At 55.7% G+C, this 26488-nt stretch overlaps 10 protein-coding genes across 10 annotated transcripts; 4 read left to right on the top strand and 6 right to left on the bottom strand.

Annotated features, from left to right (window-relative positions):
- Nucleotides 1-466: 466 nt before the first annotated feature.
- On the bottom strand, nt 467-5017 carry BKA78DRAFT_286613 (DNA-directed RNA polymerase II subunit RPB2). Its single transcript, XM_066885720.1, has 3 exons — nt 2450-5017; nt 1175-2403; nt 467-1120 (listed from the first exon to the last, which is right to left on the bottom strand). Exons 1-3 carry the CDS (start codon nt 4808-4810, stop codon nt 955-957), a joined length of 3756 nt encoding a protein of 1251 aa, XP_066741096.1. The 5' UTR covers nt 4811-5017; the 3' UTR covers nt 467-954.
- A 147-nt stretch (nt 5018-5164) lies between these two features.
- On the bottom strand, nt 5165-6580 carry BKA78DRAFT_321616 (quinone oxidoreductase). Its single transcript, XM_066889044.1, has 3 exons — nt 6556-6580; nt 6311-6461; nt 5165-6255 (listed from the first exon to the last, which is right to left on the bottom strand). The coding sequence occupies exons 2-3, from the start codon at nt 6341-6343 to the stop codon at nt 5266-5268; spliced, it is 1023 nt and encodes a 340-aa protein (XP_066741097.1). The 5' UTR covers nt 6344-6461; nt 6556-6580; the 3' UTR covers nt 5165-5265.
- A 367-nt stretch (nt 6581-6947) lies between these two features.
- BKA78DRAFT_256100 (uncharacterized protein) lies at nt 6948-8427 on the top strand (the record flags this gene model as incomplete). The annotated part of the gene is made up of 2 exons (XM_066885051.1): nt 6948-7397; nt 7453-8427. The coding sequence occupies 2 exons, from the start codon at nt 6948-6950 to the stop codon at nt 8425-8427; spliced, it is 1425 nt and encodes a 474-aa protein (XP_066741098.1).
- A 1492-nt stretch (nt 8428-9919) lies between these two features.
- BKA78DRAFT_321621 (uncharacterized protein) lies at nt 9920-12030 on the bottom strand. The gene is made up of 4 exons (XM_066889045.1): nt 11376-12030; nt 11282-11321; nt 11074-11231; nt 9920-11022 (listed from the first exon to the last, which is right to left on the bottom strand). The coding sequence occupies exons 1-4, from the start codon at nt 11967-11969 to the stop codon at nt 10162-10164; spliced, it is 1653 nt and encodes a 550-aa protein (XP_066741099.1). The 5' UTR covers nt 11970-12030; the 3' UTR covers nt 9920-10161.
- A 624-nt stretch (nt 12031-12654) lies between these two features.
- On the bottom strand, nt 12655-16403 carry BKA78DRAFT_338074 (nuclear condensing complex subunit; the record flags this gene model as incomplete). The annotated part of the gene is made up of 4 exons (XM_066890258.1): nt 15928-16403; nt 14199-15877; nt 13465-14149; nt 12655-13406 (listed from the first exon to the last, which is right to left on the bottom strand). The coding sequence occupies exons 1-4, from the start codon at nt 16337-16339 to the stop codon at nt 12655-12657; spliced, it is 3528 nt and encodes a 1175-aa protein (XP_066741100.1). The 5' UTR covers nt 16340-16403.
- Nucleotides 16404-16575: 172 nt separating this feature from the next.
- Nucleotides 16576-17767, top strand: BKA78DRAFT_255968 (tryptophan synthase beta subunit-like PLP-dependent enzyme; the record flags this gene model as incomplete). The annotated part of the gene is made up of 2 exons (XM_066885041.1): nt 16576-16714; nt 16770-17767. The coding sequence occupies 2 exons, from the start codon at nt 16576-16578 to the stop codon at nt 17765-17767; spliced, it is 1137 nt and encodes a 378-aa protein (XP_066741101.1).
- Nucleotides 17768-18108: 341 nt separating this feature from the next.
- Nucleotides 18109-19494, top strand: BKA78DRAFT_298207 (uncharacterized protein; the record flags this gene model as incomplete). The annotated part of the gene is made up of 1 exon (XM_066886878.1): nt 18109-19494. One exon carries the CDS (start codon nt 18109-18111, stop codon nt 19492-19494), a length of 1386 nt encoding a protein of 461 aa, XP_066741102.1.
- Nucleotides 19495-19788: 294 nt separating this feature from the next.
- BKA78DRAFT_184794 (cyclophilin-like domain-containing protein) lies at nt 19789-21917 on the bottom strand. Its single transcript, XM_066883479.1, has 2 exons — nt 21537-21917; nt 19789-21467 (listed from the first exon to the last, which is right to left on the bottom strand). The coding sequence occupies exons 1-2, from the start codon at nt 21614-21616 to the stop codon at nt 20084-20086; spliced, it is 1464 nt and encodes a 487-aa protein (XP_066741103.1). The 5' UTR covers nt 21617-21917; the 3' UTR covers nt 19789-20083.
- A 1022-nt stretch (nt 21918-22939) lies between these two features.
- BKA78DRAFT_321630 (major facilitator superfamily domain-containing protein) lies at nt 22940-25620 on the top strand. The gene is made up of 5 exons (XM_066889046.1): nt 22940-23677; nt 23737-24082; nt 24135-24481; nt 24560-24842; nt 24952-25620. The coding sequence occupies exons 1-5, from the start codon at nt 23363-23365 to the stop codon at nt 25170-25172; spliced, it is 1512 nt and encodes a 503-aa protein (XP_066741104.1). The 5' UTR covers nt 22940-23362; the 3' UTR covers nt 25173-25620.
- Nucleotides 25492-26023, bottom strand: BKA78DRAFT_184807 (uncharacterized protein). The gene has a single exon (XM_066883480.1). The coding sequence runs from the start codon at nt 25894-25896 to the stop codon at nt 25591-25593; it is 306 nt and encodes a 101-aa protein (XP_066741105.1). The 5' UTR covers nt 25897-26023; the 3' UTR covers nt 25492-25590.
- Nucleotides 26024-26488: the final 465 nt, after the last annotated feature.

Below are 26488 nucleotides of genomic sequence, written 5' to 3' on the forward strand. Positions count from 1 at the left end.
GCTGTCATGTTTCGTGTCTTTTGTTACCCCATCACGCAACCTTCGCATCTACTTAACATTTTCACGTGGGCCGCCGACGTCAAAAGTCCTTTCCAATTCGTCCGAATTTCAAAGACATCTCAATCCAATCCAACCCAACCCAACCTTCCTCCATCAACTGGGTAGAGATCGGTAGTCTGCCTGCCGCTGCTTGCTCCCACTACCCGTCCACGTCTGCACGGCTCCAAAGGTCAAGACACAAAAAACTTTTTGTTCGACGGATTTGGCTTGCCTTACTTGCTACCTGCCTACCTACCTACCTGCTGGGCAACGCAAAGGAAGAACCATGTCCGCCGATCAATTTCTTGAAGTAGCCTCGCCGAGCATCTCCAGTTCATCAGGCTTCTTGCCGTACCGTACCAGTCTCAGTCTGGAGGGGAATTTTTGGGGGGAAAAAGAAGCCACACGCTGCTCCTGCTCTGCTGCTACCACCACCACCACCACCACCACCACCACCACCACTACGACGACCCTCGGTGCCATGAGTGGCAGACCCACGGCACCACCCAGGCCCAAGTCACGATCGTGACTTTTGGCGACGGCCCAATCGACCGGCGCCCCCGCGCACCGCAACCCCCGCTTTCCGTCCAACCACCAACGCCGTGCAAATGCTCTTGATGTGTAACCGCCTGAATTAAGGAAGTGAAGAAGGAAAAAAAACTCAGAGGGTAAAAACCTCGATCGCGAACATGGGGAAGATGAAAGGCAGCCATCTGAACAAGCTCGCTTGAGTGTCAATTTCTGCAAGAAAGAGAGACGAGCATAGCTTAGCAGAGCCATTCGATGGAAGTTTGACCATTATCCAATCCGTTTGAGGGCAGCACGGAAGCAGCCCAGGATGCAGGAGGTGGTAATTGAGTGTCAAGGCGTCGGATCTTGCATCCGACCAAAAGAAGCGCACTGCCCGTCATGCTCTCACTGGCGGACAGAGTAGCCGCTCCTGTCCGTGTACATCCTCGCGGCGATGTTCATAGCCGCCAGCTCCTGGAAAAGCAGCTTGGCAGCGTACGGGAGGTAGACCTGGGCAATCTTGGTCTTGTTCTTGCACGAGCGGCACTCGAACTGGTTCTTCTTGAGGTTGCTGTTTCCATGTTAGCAAGGATGCATCGTAAGACTTCGGAACAGGAAAACTTACGCAATGGGGGTCATCAGACCGCAGAGCTCGCAGATGTGGACGCGGTAGGCGTCCGAGACTTCGAACAGACGCTCCTTCAAGAAGGCGCTGGCACCGTGGGAAATCATGCAATCGCGCTCCATTTCTCCGAAACGCAGACCACCATCTCTGGCACGACCCTCGACGGGTTGACGGGTCAGAATCTGCACGGGACCACGGGCACGGGCGTGGATCTTGTCGTCGACCATGTGGCGAAGACGCTGGTAGTATGTCGGGCCCAAGAAGACCTGGGCGGCAAGCTTCTTGCCCGTGTGGCCGTTGTACATGACTTCAAAGCCACGGCTTTGGAAGCCGTGGCCCTCGAGAAGCTTCGAAACGCTTGTGACGGTCACGTCGGTAAAGGGCGTCGCATCACCTTCCTGGCCCTTGAGGGCTCCCACCTTGGAGAGAAGACACTCAATCAAATGGGCAATGGTCATACGAGAAGGAATGGCGTGCGGGTTGATGATGAGGTCGGGGGTGAGACCATCCCGAGTGAATGGCATGTCCTCATGGCGGTAGGTAATACCAATGGTACCCTTCTGTCCGTGACGCGAGGCAAACTTATCACCAATTTGAGGCACTTTGGTGGTCCTGGTGCGGACCTTGACGAATTTGAGGCCCTCGCTATTCGTTGTCAGGAGCACTTGGTCAACGATGCCGTTCTCCGTACTGCGGAGAGGCGTGGACACGTCGCGCTTGATGTGCATCTTGGTCCGCTGGCCAAGCTCCTCCGCATCAGGTGCAATGGGCGCCGTCTTTCCGATGATAATGTCTTCACCAGACACACGAACACCCGGAGCAACGACGCCATCGTCGTCAAGCTTGTCATATGTGCCATGCTTCAGACGCATCGTATCGCTGCGCATTGGCTTTTCAAATTGCTCGACAATCGCCATGCCGACCTTCTTCTCCTGATCGGTGTAAGAGCGGTAGAAGAGACTGCGGAACAAGCCGCGATCGATGCTGCTCTGGTTCATGATGACGGAATCTTCCTGGTTGTAACCAGAGTAACAGGCAATTGCGACGATGGCGTTTTGACCTGCGGGGAGCTCACGGAACTTGAGGTATTCCATCGAGCGAGTCGTAGCAAGAGGCTTCTGAGGGTAGTAGAGCACGTTGACCATGGTGTCCATTCGCAGGTCGTAGTTTGTAAGGCACACGCCCATGGCTTGCTTACCCATGGCAGATTGGTACGTGTTACGGGGCGACTAGAGACATGTTAGCTTTGCTGAGGTAGTTGGAGAGGATGCGCACCTGATTATGGTCGGGGAAAGGAATGATGCTGGCGCAAATGCCCAGAATCATACTGGGATGAATTTCACAATGCGTGAAGAACTTGATCGACGGGCTAGGTGCGGGCACGACACGTTCATGCGGGTCCTTGTCCGAGTTGTCCTCTGGCGGGGCCTCTTCTCCCGGCACACCCTGTCGGCTTCGGAGGTGTGCTCTGAGGTCATCAGGAGTCATGACAATCATTGCCGTCTCTTCTTCCTCGGCGTCCATGTACTCGACAACACCGCTCCTCATAAGACCGGTCCATCCGTACCTGGCGCCCTCTCGCTCCTCGTCGCTCATTCCAGAAATGTCAACTTCACCATCCTCCTCGAGCTTGTTGATGTGCTCGCGGCTGAGGACGAGGTTGCCCTTGTTGGGGCTGTTTGGATCGTCGTCAATGATGAAGAGTGGCCGGGTCACTCTACCAGCGTCTGTGAAAATCTTGAACTCACGATCACGGACATCGCGGATCAGACTCATCTCGGGCGAGACGGTGCCATCTCTGCGAAGCCCCTTGACCAGAGACACGAGCTGTGTAGCATCGCGGTGCACTCCGACCCAGACACCGTTGACGAAGATTTTGGTGGCGTGGGGGGAGACGTTCGGGTCGTATTCTTCCAGCAGCTCCATGTTGCGCTGGGTCATAAAGTCTGTAATGGGCGTGACATCGCTGCCGACGGTAACGTTGCACATGAGGGAAAGGTTCTTCACCAGACCACAAGCCTGGCCTTCTGGCGTTTCTGCCGGGCAGACCAAGCCCCAGTGGGTGTTGTGCAGCTGACGAGGCTTTGCGAGCTTGCCATCACGGCCGATGGGAGTGTTTGTGCGCCGCAAATGTGAAAGGGTAGATGAGTAGGTGTAACGATTGAGCACCTGAGAGACACCCGCCTTGCTGGATGCTGCCTTCTTCTGGTCACCCCAGTTCCCCGTCGCAAGAGAGTACTTGAGACCGTTGGTAATGGTGCCCTGCTTGACGGCGGAGAGGACCGAGAATGACTTGCCGGCCTCAACACACTTCTTCAAGTAGTTGAAGACGTCACGGTGGAGCTTCATAAAGAGAGAGCGGAACAGGTTTGCCAAGAGGGGACCGGCAAGATCAAGACGCTTCTTTCCAAAGTGGTCTCTGTCGTCTTCGTCGCGACGTCCAAGGTGACATTGCAACAGGCGGTAAATCATGTAGCCAAGGAAGAATGACTTCTTGGTCTCGCTTCCCTCGGCTTGTGAAATGTGCGGCAAAAATTCCTTTTGGATAATGTCGCGAGCATGCTTGATACGGTCGCGCTTGGTGGTACCGCTTCCGGGAGTGCTGGCACGCCTTCCGATCCAGTCGAGAGCGTGGTTTTTGTCCTGGATGAGGACCGCCTCCTCTATCGACGGTTTAATTGCCTCCAGCATCTCAGTGTCATTCTTGTCGAAACAAATATGGTTGATGACGTCTTCGTCCGAAACGACGCCAAGAGCACGGAAGATGAGAACGACTGGGACATCCGACTTGACATAGGGCAATGTGCCGTACAGGGTGTTACCCATGCCCTCCTTTTGCATCTGAGCCTTTTCGGACAGCTTGAGGGTCATGGAAGAGAGTAGACGCGAGCCCTTTTCGACCGCGCTACGAATCTCGGCAATCCATGGAGTGGCACTGAGTCGCTTTCTGAAGACCTGGACGATATTGGCAGCGCTTCTCTCCTGCGCAATGAGGACCTTCTCGCTACCGTTGATGACAAAGTAGCCGCCTTGATCGTATGGGCATTCGTTGTGGGCGTAAAGCGCATCGTCCGACAGGTTGCGGAGACCGCAGACGTAGGATTTGAGCATGACAGGCAGTTTGCCAAAGAAGACCATTTCGCTTTCGCCTTCTTGCTCCGTCTCCCATACAAGTTCCGTGGCTCCGGTGGGCTCATCTTCTTCCATCTCACCCCCTGCTATCGGCCTTTCACGGGCTACCTGAGTCTTGGTGGTAATCTCGCTGATCATTGCCGACGAGTAGGTGAGATTTCGCAGGCGAGCCTCGTGAGGGTACAAGTCTCTCGTGACGCCATTGTCCGTGAGCGACGGACGTGCCATCCTGACAGTGCCGAAAGTGACCTCGTACCGCCGCTTGATGATCGGGTCCGGATCTCCCTCTTCGACGGGCGGTTGGTGATCCATCGTAACTTTTCCCATTCGGTTGACCACCTCCGGCAAGACGTTCCTAACAAACTCATCGTAGGAGTCGACTTGCTGCGACACCAGACCCTTTTCACCAAAAAAGGCAGCAATCACCTGCCAGCAATCCTCCGCGGTGATGTGCTCATCATCCTGATCCTCATAGCCTCCTTGGTCGGGGTAGTCGTAATCCATCTTGAGCGAAAAGCTCAGGCGAAACAATGAATCGGACGCGTGCCGACCTGAGACGGGACCTGGGCGGCGAGCTGTCCTCGGAGAGGCTCACGTTTTCGGCGACGGGCGATCTGCGCCAAACGCTTCGGAGGGGAGTCGGAGTGAATGCGCTCGATGGTGGATGACGATTGAGGTCGAGCGACAGAGGGAGGGTGGAGGTGGCGGTGGTGGATAGAGAGCTGGATGAGTGTTGATTGAGGCGCGACATTGCTTCGCCCGGAACATCTGCCTGCGGCGGTGAGGACGTCAGGGCGGTGAGTTGCGGCAGAAACTCGGTGAAGAGCGGCAGAACCGCGGTGAAGCGCGGCAGAAATTGGGTGAGCATGCGGAAGACATGGCGGCGCTTGTTTGAACACCAGACAAATTCAACACCTCGTTACTCTCTATTAGATCCTATTAGGCTCTTTTGAAAACACTTAGATCCTGCTCCTGCCTTCCTCCCCTACATTCACCACAACTTTGCCCCAAGTGTCTCTGCGCCCCAAATCAGTCAGAGCTTCAGCCACGCTCTCAAACCCACGATACTCCTTGTCTGTAAAGAGCGTGCCTCTATACTTTCCAGAGTTGATCAGCTCAAAAATTCCCTTCCATGTATCCACGCCAACCTGGGGCTCTCGCGCAATCATGCCTCCCCAAAACACACCAACCACGCTGCAATTCTTGAGAAGAAGTCGGTTTGCGGGGATTTTCTCGATGATGCCTCCTGCGAATCCAATGACGAGAATTCGCCCCTTCCACGCGATGCACTTGGTCGACTTTTCAATCAGCCCGACCGAATCGTACACAATGTCAACACCTCTTCCGTTGGGAGTCAACTTCTTGACTTGCTCCGGCCAATCAGCTTGACGATAGTCCAGCACATGGTCAGCCCCAAAAGACTTGGCCACTTCTAGTTTCCGCGGGGTTCCAGCGGTTGCGATGACCGTGGCTCCAAAGGCTTTGGCAACTTGCACGGCTGCAAGGCCTACGCCGCCAGCTGCGGCATGAACGAGGACAAAATCTCCTTTCTTGAGCTCCCCCCGAAGGACGAGGCCGCCGTAGCTCGTAGGAGCGGTGACCCACAGGCCCGCTGCATCGGCAAAGCTCCAACCTTGGGGAACGGGGAACAGTTTATCTTCGGACAGTGCCACCCTTTCGGCACAAGCGCCTTGGTTGCCGCCAAAGACTCGATCTCCCACGTTGAATTGAGGTGCGCGGCCGTCCGCCGGCGCCGTTGGGACACGAACTACCACCCCAGAAAACTCGACTCCAGCGGTCCATGGAAATGGCGGTTGAAATTGGTATTTGCCCTGGACTTGAAGAATGTCGAAAAAATTGGCAGCGAAGCTGCGAACTTCGACTCCATATTCATCGGGCTTGGGCACTGGCTCCGGGATGTTGTTTGTGACCCGCAGCTCTGACGGTTCCTAGGAGTAAAGATCAGAGGAATAGCAAGTGACCAGCTCATTAGAGGATCAGTACCTTGACGTACTTGGAGACCTGAATGCCACGCATTGTAGAGGATTTGTAGTCGTTCTTTGTTTTGGGACGAGAGCGACGAACCCTGAGCTAATATATCGAAGCGTCCCCCCGCAGAAAGCTCCCAGATAGCTGCCGAGGTAGTGCTGATTGGCTACATGGTCATGTCAGCCCGGCTACCACAGGGAGAATGTTAGAGTTGGGGAAGACGCGGGAGAGCAATGCAGGCTCGTATTCGCAGCTCGCACCTTTAAACCCTTGAATGGATCCGCTGGCTCCGGGTTAGTATAGAATGCGGCTCCGCCAAAGCAGAGCTCAAGGGCGTCAGTGCCAGCGGAGCGGGGATGATGTAATCGCGCCAAGAAACCAGCAGGACGGACACCGTGCGGACGGCGAACGGCCTGTTCTGGAATGACCAACGACGCTGCGTTGCTTCTGTCTTCTCTGACTATCCACCTACCTCCATCTCCTCCTGCGTCCTCCGTCGCCTCACTTCATTTTGTTTGTTCTCTGGACATATCGTCAATCCAGCATTCTTCACATCCTTCTCCACCATCCAGGCGACCAGTCTGCCGCCACCCCACTTCCACCGCCCACGTCAACGCCCATCACATCGACCAAAACCACCTGAACCGCAACCATGGCCGACGACGCGGCCGGTGCCGAGGAGCAAGTCACTTTCAACGTCAAGTCCTCCAATGAAGCCAAGTACACCTTGACTGTGCCACGCAGCACCACCGTTGCCGACCTCAAGGCCAAGCTGTCAACCTCCGAATACGCCGACACGCCTGCCGACCGCCAGCGCTTGATTTACTCTGGACGTGTGCTCAAGGACCCCGACACACTTGACCGCTACAAGATCAAGGATGGCCATACTGTACACATGGTAAAGAGCGCCGCCAGCAATGTTCGCCAGAACCCAAGCAGCCAAGGCTCGAGTACAACCGTTCCCGGAGCTGGCCAGAGGTCCAATGTCCCTACCAACATCGCCACAGGAACAGGCCACGACCCTCTGGCCGGCTTAACTGGTGCACGTTACGCTGGACTCATGGGACTTCCTGGCGCAAACGCCTTTGGTCCGGATGGCGGTGTATGTGTCCTAATCCTTGTAGCCCACATCGGACCAAAAAGCTAATACACTACAGATGGGAGCTCCCCCTAACACCGACGAGATCCTCCAACGCTTAGAAGACCCCAATACCGTTCAGATGATGACCGAAGCTCTGAATAACCCAATCGTCTTGCAGCAAATGCGCAACAGTCCAATGTTCCGCGACAACCCCGTCATGCAACAAATGCTGGACAACCCTGCATTCCGTCGCATTATGACGGATCCTGAGATCATTCGGGCTCAGCTGAGAATGACAAGAGAGATGCGCGGTGCAGGTGCTGGCGGAGAGGGAGGCTCGTTTCCCGCGCCTGGCGTAACAAACACGACACCGCAGCAACAAAACAACCCAAGTGATACCGCGAGCAACAATGCCGGTGCTCAAGGCGCAAACCCTCAGGCCAACCCATTCTCTCTTTTCGGCGCTCCCCCATTCGGCGCTGCTGGCGGAAATGCTCAAGCCAACCCCTTCGCCGCGCTGTTTGGCGCCCCCCCACCAGCCCCTGGTGCTGGTACTGGCGACAACCAAAACCAAACCGAGAACCGTGGCCAAAATACTCAAAGCCCTCCTCCCAACCCCTTCGCAGGCCTCTTTGGTCCCGCCGGCGGTGACCCAACCAACCCACCAGCCGGATCCGGTCCCAATCTCCAAAACATGATGCAAAACATGATGGCGAACCCCGAAGCCATGCGCGCCGCCATGCAAATGCTGGGCGGCGGTGGCGGCTTCCCAGGCGCCAACAGCGGCGCCGACGGCAACGACGCTGCCGCGGCCGCGGGTGCCGGCGCCAACCCCTTCGCCAGTCTGTTCGGTCCCGGAGGCGGCGCCGCCGGCGCGTTCGACAACCCGCTCAGCCCGCCGGATAACCGTCCGCCGGAGGAGAGGTACGCGGACCAGCTGAGGCAGCTGAACGACATGGGTTTCTACGAGTTTGAGCGCAACATTCAGGCGTTGAGGCGGAGCGGCGGCAGTGTGCAAGGAGCGGTCGAGTATTTGCTTTCGGGGCCGTGAGGATCTTGAGGAGCCCAGAGCCGATGTCGCGAGATGGGGGTCGTGCGGCGGTTGAGGGATGAGGAGAAAGAGGGTAAAGATGAATGGAACGAATTTCTTGGCGCGTGCACAATGCAAGCAAACTAGGTGGAAAGGCAGGCAGGCAAGCGGACGGGCGTGAAGTGAATCGCTGCTCGCCTGGTGCTGATGGGTCTGAGTACCCATGGGTTGCGTGGGAGCAGCAGGTAGTCAGTCGCGTGTCTTGTCAGATCACTACGGACCTACCTACTACCCTACTTCATGTCATCATGGAAAGAAGTCATGGTCGTCTCCTCTGGGTACCTCATTTAGCTTATTCCATTGCTGCTGGATAGCGGCGACGTAGGTAGGCCGCGAGCTTGAGCAAGCGGACGGACGGACAGGCAGGCAGGTAGATAGTCTTGAATCGGAATCAATGGCAACCAGCTGAGCAGTCCAAAGGGTTTGTGAGCAGGGGCTACGCAACGTCACACAACGCAGTAGTATTGCCGTCGATTTCGTCGCATCACCTACATGTAGGCAAATGTCAATGCCAATTGAGTTTCTCAATATACATCCTTCCTTTTCTACGATGGGGGCGTTACAACTCTAACATGGCGTGCTTGCTATACTGATACAGGGCACCTTAATAAGCAGCCTGCATGCCCATCTGAGTGCGCGGCCGCAATTTTGCGACGTTTGAAGTTGTTAGGTTGATTACCAGATCGGGTCTGTTATATCAGTTCAGCTTGCGCTTTCGCGTCCGCTTACTCTATTAGAGTGCAATGATATCTGCCAAGAGAACTGTCGATTGAAGCTACAACTACAGCTGCATTATACACAAATCTCTAGAGTTCTCCTAATCCCACTCCTGAACTGCAGCAGTGGCCAACTTCCCAGACTCGCCATGTTGGAGTGCCGTGTTGCTGCTGGTATGTGGAGATGTAGGAGCCGCTGCAGCTGCAGGACCAGCAGGGGCGTCCATCGACACTCTCATGTCGGCTTACCTTACTGACTACCTGTCTCCTACCTACTCTTGGCAAGCTCATCGGGGGCACTGAATTCACGGCTTATAGTGATGCGTCGCAGGTGTTGCAGAGGTATAGGTGACGACGAGGTGAGCGACAGCGAGGTGATAGGTTGGGAAGACGCGCCAAACGCGCGCCGCGAGTGGTGCAAGTGAGGTTAGTGAGGTCAGGCACGCAGGTCCAGCGTCGACGTCAACACCGTGGACTTGCCGGATCAGGCAACATTGAACGTCGTAAAGGCGCAGCCGGGTGCGTAGGCTGCTTGTTCAGGCGACCCGTGTTAGTATGGCAAGTACCCCATGTCAGAATTGTGACTGCCACATGCCAGAAAAGGGGGGGCACAAAGAGGGAGGAAAAAGGGGTGGAAGAAAGTGACTCAAAAACTTGCCTTATCGTGCCTGATTAAGTAACGTGAGCAACTCAGCCAGCATAGTAATGAATGTGGCGTGATGTGACATTATTTGGTTGCTGAATTAGAGAAGGCCGATAGCGTTATTCTACAATCTTGCGTTGTTTATAGGCTTATTTACAAGTATAAGGACGGGTAAGCAATGCAGTGACAAAGGTAATTTTATGAATATTTATGACGAAGTAAAATATCTATGCAGTATGCAGATGAATTTTGACGTCGGCCGTTTCCAGGACATGCATGCATGCCTACCATGAATTTTTAGTTCGAGTCAATCCATCAGTGATCATATGAACCCTTTTACGCCACGGCATCCGCGCCGTCGTGTTGCCTCTCCGCGTGGTTGCCTTCCCTTTCCCCCTGCGCCAGCATCTGATACTTGCTCCTCCCCTTCATGCAACGACTCGTATGCAACAAGTGACCCCTGCGCATGCGCACAAATCCAGCAAAGCACGCGGCGGCCATCGCGATAGCTCCCGCACTGATCAATACGGGGTACACGAACTGGTCGGGTCGCGGGAAGACGACGGTCAGCGCGAACGAGAGCAGCTCGAACAGGTTCTGGAGCGCCATTTCGGCAGAAGAAAAGGCACCGCGCGATGAGGGGGCAACTTCTTCTTGGATGAGGTATTGCACGCAGAGATCAAAACCCCACAGGCCGAGACGGGAGAGAGTGACGCCGGCGATGAGGGCGGCCCCGGCCGTTTGTTGGGATAGGATGGAGTCGGGGTTTTTAGAGGCGGAGGAGAGCGCGAAGACGTAGACGCCAACGGTAGCGATGACGCAGAAGAGCTGCTCGTTGACGAACCATAGGCCGGCGCGCACGGCGCTGATGCGGCGCATGAGGAGCGGCGCGGCGCATGTGGAAAGCAGTTCGGTGGCGACGGCCGCCAGTCTCATGAGGGCGACGGAAAGGGGCGTGTATGTGAGGGTGAGTAGGTACGTTTGCATCTGGACGCCAGTGCTGAGGACGGTGAGGTAGAGCAGGCTAAGGGAGAAGGAGGCGAGGAATGCGGTGCTGCTGATATAGGTCTTCCAGGGTGCCAGGAACTTGCTGAAGTAGGAGGTTGTTGGTTCGGTTGGCAGGAGTCGCCGCTCAGAAGGAGAGTGAGATGCGGGAGGGTTTTTGGGTGCTTGGAGGCCGACAACACGATGGTATACCTGAGTTTTGTTAGTGGCCTTTGCTGTGTCTTCGCACACATTTAGACATACACGGGCAATGGTGAAGTACTCGATGACGACAGATAGCGCGTTCTGCCCAAATACGACCCATATTGCTGCCGTAGACGAGTAGCCATCGACAAGGGACACAAAGATGGGCGCAAGGAGTTTTGAAGTGAGATCGATCCTGCGCATCACAGCATTGAGATCTGTCTTGGTCAGCTTCGCTGAAATCATAGGAAAAAGTGAATTCTCGCACCTTCGCGGGCAACTCCCGTCTCCTCAGAAATGACAATGACCTGCTCAAGTCAGCCATATCCTGGAAGCGCAAGAAGAGGGGGCAATCTACATACCCAATCCCTCTCCACGGCGACCAAGTTCCCTACGATTCCAAGCTTCTCCACACAAGCCAGCGCAATGTTGATGGTGAAAAGCGCCGTCATCACCCACCACCTCCAATCCGAATTCCAACCCGTCTCTTTCCCCTCCGCCGCCTTGACTTTCCCCATTCCCAAGAACAAGAGGCATCCTAAGGCCACAGAGACCCTCTGCGAAACGATGCTCCATCGCAGAGCCTTGAGTCGGTGCCACGCATCAACCCACGCGCCGACCTTGCCCGCAAGCATGAAGGCGGCGCCGGCGCGTACGAGTGCGTATGCTGAAGCAGGCGCCAGAGTGCCGGGAAAAAGCGTGGCTAGGAAGAGGACGGCGCCGAATTCGAATGTTCGACTGTTCCATGTCGAGAGCGTGTGGGAGACATAGAGGAGCGATAGAACTGAGGGAGCCGACATTGAGGATGTGGAGCTTTGACGGCGGGAGCTTGGACGCGGAGGAGTATCATCGGTGTTGAATCGGTGAAGTGGAGCGGTGGAAAGAGGCGAGATGGGCGGAGATGGAGAAGAGACGGGGGAGGGAGATGGAGGAGAGGCCGGATTTGAGGAGGCCATGGCTAATTGTGCAGCCTTTCTTTGGCCAGTGACTTAATGGGAAGGTGTGAACCGGAGGTTGGTGGAGGAGCGGTGGAGCTCAGGTCGCGGCAACTTTTTACGCCATCGGCCATGATCGACCTCGGCTGCGGACAACAAGGTGCACATTATTTGTTGCATCTCAAACCAACCTCAGTCATTCTTCAGCAGAGCAATGAATCGTCAATTGCACCCAAATGCTCTTGATTTTCCCCGTGTATTCTTTGGCGGCTCCTATTCTGACAACTCTTTCAACTTTTCTAATTTACCCCCAGATATGGCCTAGTGTCGCTCCAGCACTTCAATAAAGCACTCTGCTAGTGCGCATTCTGGGCACAGAGGTATCCAGTTCGAAGCCGTAACTGAAGTCCATGTTGTTTCTTTTTGCTTTTTGGCAGGCGACTGACACAGACAGAGTTGACGAAGCGGGAGCAAGAAGTGTAATAATGGTCACTGAGTACAAAAACTTTATCGATTTGAGAGGGACAAAGCGACTGAATGAACCGACCTGACCCCTCTTACAAAGACGTGCTTGCGCCGGAATCCCTCTGATAGACGCCAGAAGCCATGACAAGCCTACCGGTCCATACCCTACCCAGACTATACACAATAAGGTCGACCAACCGACCAACCCTGTCACACAAAGCAAACTCATCCCGATGCCCACCTAATCATCCAACAAATCATCAACAATATCGCTCTTCTTAGGCCTGCCTCTTCCGCGGCCCCTGCCAGCCGTCGTCGCACCCCTCGCCGCGCCCCTCGCACCGCGGCCCCTGGAGCCCCTCGGCCTGCCTCTTCCGCGGGTAGCAGGAGGAGGCGACGGCGCCTTCACCGTGTCGTTGTCGCTCTCGTCCTCTGACGCCGCCGCTGAAGAAGATGCGACGCTGGCTTCCTCCTGCGCAGTCTCCTCATGCAGTTGCTGCTGGATCTGCTCCTCAACCGACATTTCGCGCTCCCGCGGGACGACTGTGTCGTCTTCGTCTGCGCGCGACGCGGCGGACTCTGATGGTGCGAGGGAAGGCTCGCGGCCAGCGTCGGACTCGTCGTCGGCGACGCTGGCGGCATCGGCCATTGAGACGTCGTCATCGGCCATTTGGACGTCCTCGTCGTCGTCGGCCATCGACACGTCGTCGCGCGCGTCAGCTTGCTCCTGCTCCTGTCCGCGGCTCGAGGCGCGGTCGACGCCGTTGGGCGGCTCCTCACTGGCAGGGGCGGAGAGCTTTTCGAGAGCGGCCGCGAACTTGGTGACTGCGTTGCGCCCGGCGGTGTCGGAAACGTATTTGGTCAGGTCACCGTCGTCCATGATTTCTCGGACGAGGTCGGTGACGCTTTGGACCTTTTCTGGAGAAGCCCATGGATGAACCACCAGCTTGCCCATCATCGAGGCGAGGGTACTCTTTTCTTCCTCTGGTAAAGCTGTCAGCATTTTTTTGAGGCTTGTTTGGACGGGAGGCTCGGCTCATAGGGAACTTACTCTGGCTGCCTGGAGTCATCAGCTTCTCAAGAATCTCCTCGGCGAGAATGAGATGAGCGTCTCCCAGACCCTCAATCTTTTGCGCGTCCTCGTTTGGTTCTCCCATCACGTCTTCAACACCCACAAGCTTTCGCGGATCGGTCCAGTCCGCTATTTGTGCTCCGATGACCTTGAGGCCGACCATCTCAGCCTTCTCGTCTTCATCAAGGTCGCGCGTCAAAGTGTGCATTGCGTGAATCAAGGGGACTGCAATGCTGGCCATGCGCTCGGCATTCTCCTTGCGCGTATGGCAATATACCGGCAAGAAGTAAGTCAGCGCCTGCTGCAGCCCAGGATTCTGCTTCGTCTCGGGATTGAAGTAGGCGACCGTGAGGGCTTTGAGGAGTTCTGGCTCGCGCAATGTGTTGAGCAGCATGAGCTTGCTGGCGCCAATGGCACCGTCCCTTGCAATGACTTCAGATTCGTGCTTTAAAGAACGGAGATAGATTTTGAGGATCGGTTTGAGGAGAGGGTTGGCGGTGAGAATCTCGCTCGCATCCTCATCCGTCGGTGGCGGTGGAGGAGCGAGCAGTGAAGGGAAAGTGGTAAGAATATCAGTGACGATTTTGATTGCGCTGTCTTGTAATTCTTCGTTGCCTTTGTTGAAGCATTCAATGAACGCGACAATGTTCTGCTGAGCAATTTCCTAGCATTTCCATTAGCAAACGGCTACTCATCTCAATTCTGAAACTGACCTTGCTCATGATGCAGTAGAGACCGAGACATAGCAAGCCTCGATCTCTGACTGGTGCATCGTAGGAGCGTACAGCTGGAACAACGAGATTGTTCAGCATGGTAATGAGGTAACTGTTTGATTCCAGATCGCCATGGACATTCTGTAGCGTGCATTGCGCAATCAGAAGACATTGCAGGTTGACCTCAATTTTCCGAACAGCGTCGGGGTCAATCGACTCGCCCTCGTCGTCTTCCTCGGTCGGTGCTGCCTTCTTTGCCTTGCGCTTCTTCTTGGGCGCTTCGTCATCGCTCAGGTTTGAGCGAGCAGAGTGAAAACTTTCGCTCTCATCATCTCCGCCGGCTTCCTCGTCCCCAGCGTCATCGCGAATGGTGTCCTGGACGTCGGCGATGGCTTCGTACACCAAACTCGAGAATTCGCGCTCGCCTGCCGCATTGTTGCCGCAAAGGGCTCTCAAAACCTCGACAGTGAGCCTAGTAATCTCTCCCGGCAGCCGTGGATCTGCAAGAGTCTCTCTCATAATGGAGTACATTGTTCGCCTTCCGGCTTCGTCCGCGTAGTCTGTTGTCAAAGCAATGTTCAACAATTGTTCGATTGAGAACTCCAGGTCCACAGCGTCCTCCAAAAGGTCCTGGTCCTCGACCTCGTTCCCTTGCTCGTCGACCTGGTGGGCTTGCTCGAGCATTTCAAGAAGCCTCGTGATGTAGCTCCTGATTAGATGGGCGAAATCGGCCATGTCTGGCAGCTTTTCATCCAAAAGATTTACGAGTTTGTTGTCGCCACTCTCTCGACAGTAGTCGCAGAATGAACGGGCCATAAACGCCTTTTGAGGATCCAGCTCTTCCCAGAATTTGGCATCGAAAGTAATGGCGTCTCTGTAATCTGGACGGCCAGCCCAGAATTCCCTCATCGCGTCATGAGCCATTCCTCCAGGCTGACCGGCGTTTGATACGTGAATACGCTGGAGGAGTTCTAGAAGGGCGTCCATGGGGTTGGGCTCAACGACTTGTTTCTCTTCGCCTTCGCCTGTCTCAACCGGCTTTAGGCAGTCCTCGAGCCACCTTTCACGGAATACGCGCGCCGTTGCCTTGCGCACGTTCTCGTCGCGATCACGAATGCCCCAACGAAGGAGTTTTTCTCGGTGGGGCATTGACAGGTGCCGAAAGTCCGCAAGAGATGGAAGCACACGGACATACAGTGCCTTTCTGATGGCCGGGTCCAAGTCTCTTGCTCGTTCGAGGATGAAAGGTAAGGTTTCTGCTGTCCAGGAGAGGTTAAGTAGCAACGACCTTCGGACTTCCGCGGCGGGCTCGTTCCTCAGGACCTCCAGCAACTTCCTCATAAGACCACCTCCGGTATCGTCGTCGCTGTCCGAGTCCTCTTCTTCCTCCTCATCGTCACCAACTAGTCGACCAAGTCCCTTGACAGCTTGCATGCGGACCGCCGCCTCCTTATCGTGAAGCCGTTTGAGCAATTCGACCCGCACCGTCCGGTATGAGGTATCGTCCAGGGTGTCTAGTGTATTGACCATGTGCGATATTATCTGAGTCGAGCGGTATCGAACAACTTTGTCCTTGGCTTGGAGCAACGGTCCGAGTTGAGTAATAATGTGCTCCACCAATCGGGAAGTGGGCATGGCGTCTTCTTCATCAGGATCGTCGCCGCTCAGCAATGTAGTATCTGTGGAGTGTCAACTTGATGTACTGCTCGTGCGTGTATGGATTGCGAACCTCTTTCTTTGGCGTACTTGAGAAATATGCCGACGAATTTAATTATTCGATCTCCCACCGGCTCGCTCTTTTTCACGGGCAAAACTCGAAGGAGACATCTTGACACCTCATTGTTGAAGTCGTCCACGTCGAAATCTTCGTCCAAAGCTTGTTGCTTCTTGGAGTTGACCGGTTCGTATGCGCATGCCTCCTGGATTTTCCTCAGCTGGACAGCTAGTTTGCGCGCAGTGGCAGTCGTCCGTTGCGCTTCTCCAAAGATTTTGCAGATTTGCTCGCGCAAAGTGGTTGCGTCTCCTTCATCGGGTATGTCGACGGCGTTGGCAGAGGCGCGAGCTCGAGGTGCGGCTCGTTTCACAGGCTCCGGATCGACCGATGCGCGCGCTCTCCGCCTGTCTGCCACGCGACTCGGCATTTTGAGGTATGATGATGTCGGGATTTTCGCGTTGTCGCGTCGTGAAGCAGACGTCAGGTCGAGGTGTCGCTACAAGGCGGTGTTTGTTTACGTCCGTGCTCGGGGTCTTATCGATAGAGATCACGGGCAGCAATTGGCCGACAAATCTCCAAGGGTCCGAGCTTATTGCGTAATCGGCCATCAAAGTTCCCGCAAGAGCCTTTGTTCACTCTCTGCGTCAACCACAACCACTTCCAATGTTTCGCACTCAGGCATTGCGGCTCGCCGCCACGGCATGGCGCGCCGCCGAGAGCGTGTCGTCGATCGAGGCCGCTCAGCAGTACACAATCGCTGTTTCCAAGGCTCAGGGCATCACTCAGCGCGGCTTCATCGATGGTATGGCCCCGCAGCTGGCTTGGTAAGCGCATTCGCTGACCATTCTGCCTTGCAGCAATTGGAAAGACTCCCATGATAAGATTGAAGAAACTCTCTGAGGAGACAGGCTGTGAGGTCCTCGGAAAAGCCGAATTCCAAAACCCCGGAGGCTCTGTCAAAGACCGCGCCGCGCTCTACGTCGTCGAGAATGCTGAAAGGCAGGGCATTTTGAAACCGGGTGGAACTGTCGTCGAGGGCACTGCAGGAAACACTGGCATTGGTCTTGCCCACGTCTGCCGCTCAAAGGGTTACAAGCTGGTCATTTACATGCCCAACACGCAATCGCAGGGCAAAATCGACTTGCTGAGGCTTCTGGGTGCTGAGGTCTACCCTGTCCCTGCTGTGGCTTTTGAGAACCCGCAAAACTACAACCACCAAGCCAAGAGGCACGCTGAATCCATGGACAATGCTGTTTGGACAAACCAGTTTGACAACACCGCCAACCGCCAGGCCCACATTGAAACCACCGGCCCCGAGATTTGGTACCAAACTGGCGGCAAGGTGGATGCCTTCACTTGCGCAACTGGTACAGCGGGAACATTCGCTGGTGTCACCAGATATCTCAAGGAAAAGTCGGAAGGCAGGGTCAAGGCATTCTTGGCTGATCCTCCTGGCTCGGTGCTGCACTCATACATCCAAAGCGGCGGAAAGCTTACCGAGCGGACTGGCTCGTCCATTACTGAGGGTATCGGCCAAGGACGTATCACCGACAACCTGAAGCCTGATATCCACCTGGTGGATGACTCACTCCATATTCCTGACGCCGAGACCATTCTCATGGTTTACAGGTGTCTTGATGAGGAGGGTCTCTACTTGGGTGCCAGCTCTTGCCTCAACGTTGTTGCAGCTCAAAAGGCTGCGCAAAAACTCGGTCCTGGCCACACCGTTGTCACCATGCTCTGTGATGGTGCCTACAGATATGCCGACAGACTCTTCTCTCGCAAGTGGTTGACCGAGAAGAAGCTCCTGGACGCAATCCCGAAGCATCTGGAAAAGTACATTGTGTTGCCTTGAACTGAGTCGCAGTCAGTTTCCAGGCCGGCTATGTACGAATAGACTACCTTGGTTCTTGTAAATAGGCCCAACGATGTATTCATGTTGTATTGCTGGATCTTGATGCGATCGACGACTTTCCAATGCAATGGCCGTGGGGCTCGGCTTCCTCATCTTGTGGTCGACACCCACTTCCCTATGGCCATGCATGGAACCTTCCCGATTGGCAAAATGAGCTCTCAGTTGATTGTGTCGCTCACCCTCCGCTCACCACCACTTCCGAAACCACAACATCGGACATTCATTGAGCGAGCAGTCATTATCTCATTATTCTCATTATTCATTCAACTCTCACTGCAAAGATGTCAACGCCTACCAGAAGGATGGGTTTCCGCCGGCGGGCGTCAAACTCCTATATCGCGCGCAACAGGCCCACGAGGACTCCAACTATCGCGTCGACGTCCTTTGAAAACCTACGGCCTGGCTACGCGGGTCCCGTTGTAGAGCAAGATTTTCGCTACCGCCCGCACCCAGCATTGAATGACCACTTCGGCCTAAATAGTCGCATCAGCCCATTCTCACATCTCTGCTCCCTGATCGAGGAACTCAAATCGGCACACATACTGGCTCATTCGATTGAGCGGGAGCTCGACTTCACCCTCTATCAAGTAAACTTCACCGGAACGGAGGTGGCCTTCTGCCAACGTTTGGGCCCTTCTCAACCAGCAGGGGGCGAGGCGTACTTCCACTTGCTCGATCACCTAGCGCATCAATATGAGGCGTTTCGTCTCGTCCGAAAGGCGCTCACTCATCGTGAGGCGAACGGAAGGATTCCGGATCATTATCATGGCCATGAGGAAGGCATCTGCCCATTTCTTCGAGAGCTACACCGGCACTTGACAATGTTCCGCATGGATAATCAGCCCACTTCTATCGTCTCAGCCAGCTTACGATACGACCTCAACTACCCTCAGACAGAACTGGATGGTCCGCTCCACGTATCCGCTCCACTTTTGAGCCTTCGATGCAGGGCGCTGGGTAGGGGAGCGCGCACCGACTACTTGAGCAATGCGGATGAGCTGGCGCGCATTGTTTCTAGAATGTCAGCACAAACCATCGACGATACGGAGTGGGAGGAATGCTCCAAATACGCCCAAATGCTGAGACAGGTGCGAATGACGATTCGGCAAGTAGAGGAGCTCTCTCCTTACGACGACAACGACAGGGTAGAGGAGCTACCTTCCAACGACGACAGGGAACCTCTCCAGGACATCACCCCGGTGTACATGAACTCACCCTTCATCATCGGGCCCGTCGCCCCACAAGACGAAAACCCCAGGTACTATTTTCCTATTCGCATGGACAGGGAGCAGTCAGACATACGCACCGCGCAGACTCCACGTACACACAGGGAGCAATCAGACATACGCACCACACAGACTCCACGTACACAGCCGCAGTCAGTCATCCGAAGAAACAACGCGTTCATATTCGGCACCGACGACGTAGTCACAGAAGCTCTGCACTCCCTCCGGCTCGGCGAGGACCGTCCGTCCGACGTCTACCATGACCCTGAGCCCCCGCCAGAGATTCCTCTGCCCGAGATTCCAGCAACCAGACGCCATGGTAGCACACGTCAGCCAGGCTCCCCCTTCTACCGACCCTCAAATCGCCCTTCTAACCAGAGGCGCACGCGTGCCCACATCGCTTCGCTATCCCCCGCGGTCCCCGACCCACGACACCTCTAGCAGCAGGACGCGCGACAGCGACGGAATCGGCGACGCCGTAGCCATCTGGAGCAGCAGGAGTCGCCGCAGATACAGAGGCGGCGTCGCGACTCGTCCAGCTCCTCCCGCCGCGCGCTCGCTGCGCAGGCCAGCCTGTCGCTCGGAGAGTCGCGCTATGTCAACGCGCTGAGAGCGAATCACAGGGCCGCCAGGGACGGTGCGGCCGCGGAGGAGCGCAGGCGTCTGCACACCGAGTTGCAGCTTGCCATGGATGGCATTGGGGCCGAGCCTGGTGAGGACCGCGTTGAGTGGCAGGAGAGGGCGACGGCGCTCAGGAGGAGAGGTTAGGTAGGTTGAGGCTCGGGGTTTTTGGTTGTGGCATTGTTTTTCTTCGTTGTTTAAAGGAGTTGTGAGGGGCATGGCTTTGGAGTGGCATAGGCCGTTTGGACGATGTACAAGGGTGTCGGTGTTTACCGCGCTGTCATGAGGTCCAATTACTAGACTTTCCTTAGTTTTATAAGCCATCCATGTCTTTGCACATCTTTTTGGATCAACAGCAACAGCCACCACGGCCACTTCAAGCAGCCCATCTTTGATTGCAACCAACCACTTATCTACGTCGGTCGTGGTCGCGATCGCGATAATCCCGCTTGTATCGATCCCGACTGCCATCCCTCCTCCGATCACTTCGATAGCGGTCTCTACTCCCTTCTCGCCTCCGGCCATTCCCGTACCTGTCACGACTTCTATCTCTTCTCGGTTCATCACGATAGTCTCTACCACGGTGCCTGTCAGAGTCAGAACGGCGGTAATCGGGGTCGCGTCGCCCCTTGTCGCCCCTCGGACTCCTGCTCCGGTCCGGCCGGCGGCTGTCACGGTCATCGAGGCTGGAGCTCCTGTCGCGGCGTTTGCGCGACTGCTCCTTGTCGAAGACGTAGCCATACTTTGAGTCGCGATGGCGGTCCGACGGGTCCTGCTCGTTGCGGTACTGCCGCCTCTTCTCCAGCCCTTCGAAGCCGCCGAATCCGCCATGCGCGCGTCGGCGTTTGGCGTTTGTTGCGTCGCGCCAGACGCCCGACAACTTGGACACGCTCTGTGAGAAGTCGACGTGAATGCGGTGGTCGTCGATCAGGACGTCTTGCATCTTGAAGTAGGCCTGCTCGCAGTCCTTTTGGTTTTCAAACTCGATAAAGGCGTACTGCAGGCTGTCGCCGGTTTGCTTGTCGCGGATGACTTCGCAGGAGAGGATCTTGCCGAAGCGAGAGAAGATGATTTCGAGGTCTTCGTCTTGTGTGACGGGGTTGAGCTTGCACACGAAGAGGACGTTTTCCGGGGGTCGTACTTCGGCAAAGGGAAGGTCTCCGACCATCTCCAGGGTGTAGGCTTGGGCTCTGGCCTCCCTCTCCCTTCGCCTTTTTTCCAATGTTTCCTGGTCTACATTCTCTTCAAGCTCCTCGTCGTGCGCAATCCGTACTGTTGCGCGCTGCGCCTCTGACGGAGGCGGGCTTTGCGGCGGCTCCACCAGGCCGGGAAGATCCTCAAAGGGGTCATCTAGGACAATTGTATGAAGAATGCGGATGTCTTTGAGGGGTCTTCCCGTTTCGTCGACAAACGCGGTGTTGATGGTTTCCAGAGCATCGAAGCCTTCCACAACCTGTCCGAAAATGGCTGCCTTGCCGTCTAGGTACTCCAGGTTCTCCCCCAGAGTGACAATGAACTGACTGCCTGCCAATCGCTCGTCCGGATCCTTGGACGATGGCGCGGTGGCCATGCTCACCGTACCTCGTTCAGCGTGTTTGAGCTTCGGGTGGAACTCGGGTACAAAGGTCTTTTTGGAGGGGTTGGTGCGATCCAAGAGGCCCCATATGGAAGAGCCGCCATCGCTATCCTTGGAACCTGGGCCGATAGGGTCGCCGGTCTGGAAGGAGAAGTCTTTCTGGACACCGTATACGGGCGCGTAATTGTAGTACTTGAGCTTGCAAAGCTTCAGGAAACTGGGAGCAGGCGCAAGCTTGGTCAGCGGTCAGCCTCGTAATGAGAGTAGAGGGGCAGCGGTGGCTCACTTTTCACAGCTCTTTGGAGCTTCAGCCACCAGCAGGTCGATTGTGACGTCACCCACAGAAGTTTCCAAGAGGACGCTCATGGCGGCGAGGACAGACGTTGACCGTGGACATGCGACAGTGGCTGGGGCCGTTGAAATTGGCAGGGCCGTAAATGTGTGACCAGAAGGAAGTAAGGCAGAGGGCGGTAGCGGCGGGTGTCACTGTCTCGAGGAGGAGAAGCGGCAGGAACGTCAGATGGGTGCAGTGTGCAGTCGAGAAGACGCGACAGGCGTTGCAATGGATGCCACCGTCGGCAGGGACGTTGGTCTCGGGCCGACGGTCGCAGTTGGCGCTAGTCCGCTGGTCGGGGCCGAGGCGGAAAACACTCCGACAACATGCTCTTCACGGGTGCTGACAAGACGACCTCTTCATCAACTCTGCATGCATTTATTTACCTTTTCGTCAATAATCATCTTCATCCGCCTCCCCGCGCGCCTCTATGCAGCCTCTGCCTGACTCCTGGCCTTTTCTCCTCCGACTCCGCTCTGTACGACGTCCGCGTCAATGGCGGCGGGGGGGCAACAAGCAGAAAAGAGAGACAGAAAAAGCAAGCAAAGATGAGACATGACCAGACCCGGCATTGAGTGTTCCGGTGGATTTGCGACTTCGCTTTGACAGCAAAGAATCGCATGGAATCGGGAAGGGCAGGTGCGCGTGTTTGGCCTACCCTTCTACTCTGCGCCGGTTGCCCGCAGCAGTCGGGGCGGGAATAGAAACTGAAAGAAGACCTAACGATGACGTTGTTTGAACAGGAGGATTTCATCACCCGATTGCTACAAGCTGCTTGTACTCTCCGCGGCCAAGAGCAGCATGAGTAGAAGCATCATCAACAAGCTAGGTGATTCTGCCTGCACATTCGGTGACCAGCATTTCTCATCATTCTCCGTGGCAATCTTGCGCGGTACGGATTTCTGTGTTCCGGCGCGGTGTTCTAGCCAGCAGAGGCAGATGATGGGGAAACGAGTGGATATGGACTCGTTCATGTCGGCGGTTTGCGAAGAATGCCCGTTGGGATGAGGCAACCTATGAGGGTAAGGTTGCGGATGATTGGCAAAGGTTGTTTCGTTTGTTTGGAGGCTCTTTGGCTAGATTTTCAACCCGCATCGCCAAGTCGGCAGGAAATCGTTCCATACCGGCAAGAGTATAGGATGGTGAAACAGGCAGGCATTTCTCAGAGTCAATGATCGAGTAGAGAGTAGCTTGCCGCCGCTGTCACGCAAATTCGATGTTGGGTGAGGTTGGAATAGCCCTCACACAAGCAGCGGAGCCCGCCGATACGCGACGAGACGAAGCGAGGGGGGAATCCCTGCAAAAAAGCCTAAACCCATCTGCGTAACAACCAACGACGACAAAAGTTTTTGGCAATGCATGTAATGCTGACAATCCGACAGCATTTTCATCCCTTCGACCAGTCGCCACGGAGCGGAGCAAATCCACGAAGAGCGCAGCCAACGCCGACCCATGGAAGATGTGCAAGGCTTTCCGCATATGGCCTCATCGGCAACTAGGATAGCCGGCCGTGGGATGGATCCGCCCTGCACAGATTCCCGTCCACGTATCCGCAGGAGGTAGGGCGCGGTGGGGCGCCGCTTTGATGACCAATTTTTTCCCCCACAGTTTCCATGTCTTCTCCTCTTCCTGCACCACCAACAGTCCTTCGCATGCGCCGCATAACAAAAAGTCCAGCACGTCCGCGCGGAGAGGAAGACGCGAGTTGAAGCAAGAGCAAGGGATTTTCAGACCGGCTTTGGACGGTGGCAACCGATCGATCTCTTTTTTCTTGCCAAATGACTACCAACGACAATTCCACCAGCCACTTGGGACCACGACCAATCGAAGAGCCGCCATATCATGGATCCACGTCAATCAGTGGTGGTTGCCTCTACCCCCAGTCCTCTAGAGAGGCACACGACGCGCCGCCCAAGGAGAAAGGCTTGAATTCGGATTTGAATCAAGACAAGGAATGGAGAGCCCGTCCGTCTGGCGAAGATGGCATCGACGAAGAGACTCAAACCCAGCCCGAAGCTCCATCCGACCAAGTCACTTATCCCGAGGGCGGATTGAGGAGCTGGCTAGTCGTCGTCGGCTCGTTTTCAGGCATGGTGAGCTCCCCTCGAACCACCAAAAAATAAACATGAACATGGACTAAACCACCGCCCAGATGGCCGGCTTCGGCCTCATGAACTCGGTCGGCATCTTCCAAGCGTACCTGGCGAACCACCAGCTCTCCGAGTACGACGAGTCGACCATCGGCTGGATCTTTAGTCTGTACACATTCCTCGCCTTCTTCTGCGGCCTGTTGATCGGTCCCTTCTTCGACGTCCACGGGCCCCAGTTGCTCATCTTGGGTGGCAACATTCTCCTCGTTGCTTCCATGTTTCTGCTGTCCGTTTGCTCGGCCTTTTGGCATTTTCTGATTGTCTTTGGCGTCCTCGCCGGCGTGGGCACCTCGCTCATCTTTACGCCGAGCATTGGCGCCATTGCGCATTTCTTTTCTGCTCGTCGCGGTAAGTAATCACTCCCTGCTCACAGCATCAACCTTCCCCTAACACACCCCAGGTATCGCAACCGGCACGGCCGCCGCGGGCGGCAGCATCGGCGGCATCGTGTTCCCGCTGATGCTGCAATCGCTTTTCCCGAAGGTCGGCTTCGCCTGGGCCTGCCGCTATCTGGGCTTCCTGTTCCTGTTCCTGTGCATCATCGACCAGCTCCTGATCCGCTCGCGGCTGCCCCCCAAGCCGGGCTCCAGCATCTGGCCCGACTTCACGATCCTGCGCGACAAGAAGTTCGCGCTGGTCACCCTCGGCACGTTTTGCATGGAGTGGGGCCTTTTCATCCCGATCACTTACATAGCGTCGTTTGCGCTGGAGAGCGGCGGCGTGTTTACGGACGCCTTCTCGTACCAGGTACGTCCCCGTCTTCCCTTGTCGCCCTGCATCAACCACACACCCGAGGAAAAGTGGGCCAACTAACCACCAATCCAGCTCATCGCCATCCTCAACGCGGGCAGCAGCATCGGCCGCTGGGGCCCCGGCTACATCGCCGACCACGTGGGACGTTATAACTGCCAGATCTGCGCCCTGCTACTGTGCCTGATCACAAACCTCGGGCTTTGGCTACCGGCATCGCTCATGGCACCGCTAGACGTCGACGACGACGCGGGTCGCCGCGCCGCGCTCAAGGGCATCACGATTGTCTTTGCGTTTCTGTTTGGCGTCGCAAGCGGGTCCAACATTTCGCTGACGCCCGTGTGTGTGGGCCAGTTGTGTAAGTGCAGTCCCCTTGTCCCTACTTGTCCACCACCACCTGCATCAACATATCAATCCAACCACCCCTTTACACCAACACCAAAGCGCTAACAACATGGCAATACCAGGTGACACGGAAAACTACGGCAAGTACTACACGACGTGCTACGTCATTGTCAGCTTCGGCACGCTAACCGGCATCCCCATCGCGGGCGCGCTCATCAAGGTCGTCGGCGACCGCTACTGGGCCGTCGTCGTCTTCACGGCCGCGACCTACGCCGTCGCGCTGGCCTCGTTCATCGGCGCCCGCGTCATCAAGACGGGCTGGAGGCTAAGGGTCAAGTTTTGACGAGAAGGGGGGGAAAAAATTGCAGACCCGACGAGAAAGAGAGAGAGCCACCACCCACCCAGCTCTCTTGTTGGGTCGATGGCGATGACGAGAGGGAGAATCTTGCACGAATCATCGCAATGGCCCACGACCTTTGTTGTCCGATGGATCTTTCTTGCGCCTTCTAGATTGAGCATCATGAACCACATTAGATGGGACGAACGGCGGCGGCGGCGGCGCATCGGGCGTTCGGGTACGGCACTTGGTTTGCATTCTGGGGGTTTTACGAGGGATTTTCGGGCCTCGAATTCACACTTGGTAGATGATACACAGATTGCAATTGATTGATCATGAGCTTGCTGATTCGCGTGAGTCTTGGACGAGAGGCAGAGAGATAATGTGTTTGGTATTTTGGTATTGGGCCTTAGGGAAAGAGCAGTCAGTGGAAAGAGGACGAGGACGAGGACGAGGACGAGGACGAGGATGAGATCCTAGTATCGGAACTCCTCCTATTAAAGAAAGCTAGTTCCAACGAGGCGGGTGTCGACATCTTGTATGTGCCTGACACGATCCGATCACCCTTCCTGCCCTCCAAGATGGCAGGCCACGCACGGGCCGACCCACAGCGTGGATGGAGTCTGAGGCCACTGGCACAGCTGAAGCACTGGAGTACGTCGACGGTCGATGCGGGAGATCGGAATGCCATCCCTCCAGGCGGCCGGCAGCGAGCGGGCGTGGGAGACATGACTGAGCAGAGCAGAACAACGTTGCGGCGCAAAAGTCCTCCTTCCAAAATTCAACGGGCTCTTACTGTCTCGCTCACTTACTCACTCGCAAGCAATCAGGCGAGAAAGAAACTTCACATAGGGCAGACAAGCTGAGACAAACGCAGGGGGGAAAGAAGCCAACGAAGAAGCGCAAAAGCGTGGTCAGAGAAAAATCAGAAATCGAGCAAGCTCACCCTCTCGCTCGCAAGGGGGTGAAGAAGCGCAGCGCGGTGCAACTGACCAGCAAGCAAGCAGGCAGGCAGTGCTCTGGTACCAACCACCATGCCTCAAGTCTCAAGATGGCAGAAATGAACAGGATCAATACTCGATTATGTCGAAGACCCTTCGACTACGACGACGACGACGACGACGACGAAGAAGAAGAAGAAGAAGAAGAAGAAGGCACTTCTGCACGCCCCCGGACCATTGGCAAGATGAATGGCAAAAACAACAGAAAAAGAAAGAGAACGAGAGAGATAAAACTTTGATATCTTATGAATTGTATCCCTTTATCAGCACATCCATGACACGCGCGTGCGACAAGAAGCAGCATCAGCGTCAGCAGCAGCG

This window comes from Phyllosticta capitalensis, assembly GCF_038381095.1.
Source record: "Phyllosticta capitalensis strain CBS 128856 chromosome Unknown BKA78scaffold_9, whole genome shotgun sequence".
In the NCBI taxonomy this organism is placed as follows: Eukaryota; Fungi; Ascomycota; class Dothideomycetes; order Botryosphaeriales; family Phyllostictaceae; genus Phyllosticta; species Phyllosticta capitalensis.

Bases quoted from the DNA above. Each gene is read 5' to 3' on its own strand.
- BKA78DRAFT_286613 (XM_066885720.1), bottom strand. From the start codon at position 4,810: ATGGATTACGACTACCCCGACCAAGGAGGCTATGAGGATCAGGATGAT. The intron at 2,404-2,449 runs GTGCGCATCCTC...ACATGTCTCTAG, and splicing joins CTTTCCCCGACCATAATCAG to TCGCCCCGTAACACGTACCA. The intron at 1,121-1,174 runs GTAAGTTTTCCT...ACATGGAAACAG, and splicing joins GGTCTGATGACCCCCATTGC to CAACCTCAAGAAGAACCAGT.
- BKA78DRAFT_321630 (XM_066889046.1), top strand. From the start codon at position 23,363: ATGACTACCAACGACAATTCCACCAGCCACTTGGGACCACGACCAATC. The intron at 24,083-24,134 runs GTAAGTAATCAC...AACACACCCCAG, and splicing joins TTTCTTTTCTGCTCGTCGCG to GTATCGCAACCGGCACGGCC. The intron at 24,843-24,951 runs GTAAGTGCAGTC...TGGCAATACCAG, and splicing joins CGTGTGTGTGGGCCAGTTGT to GTGACACGGAAAACTACGGC.
- BKA78DRAFT_184794 (XM_066883479.1), bottom strand. From the start codon at position 21,616: ATGAGCGTCCTCTTGGAAACTTCTGTGGGTGACGTCACAATCGACCTG. The intron at 21,468-21,536 runs GTGAGCCACCGC...GCCTGCTCCCAG, and splicing joins GCTCCAAAGAGCTGTGAAAA to TTTCCTGAAGCTTTGCAAGC.
- BKA78DRAFT_321616 (XM_066889044.1), bottom strand. From the start codon at position 6,343: ATGCGTGGCATTCAGGTCTCCAAGTACGTCAAG. The intron at 6,256-6,310 runs GTACTGATCCTC...CTTTACTCCTAG, and splicing joins AGGTCTCCAAGTACGTCAAG to GAACCGTCAGAGCTGCGGGT.
- BKA78DRAFT_184807 (XM_066883480.1), bottom strand. From the start codon at position 25,896: ATGTCTCCCACGCCCGCTCGCTGCCGGCCGCCTGGAGGGATGGCATTC.
- BKA78DRAFT_321621 (XM_066889045.1), bottom strand. From the start codon at position 11,969: ATGGCCTCCTCAAATCCGGCCTCTCCTCCATCTCCCTCCCCCGTCTCT. The intron at 11,322-11,375 runs GTATGTAGATTG...TGACTTGAGCAG, and splicing joins TCGCCGTGGAGAGGGATTGG to GTCATTGTCATTTCTGAGGA. The intron at 11,023-11,073 runs GTATGTCTAAAT...AACAAAACTCAG, and splicing joins AGTACTTCACCATTGCCCGT to GTATACCATCGTGTTGTCGG.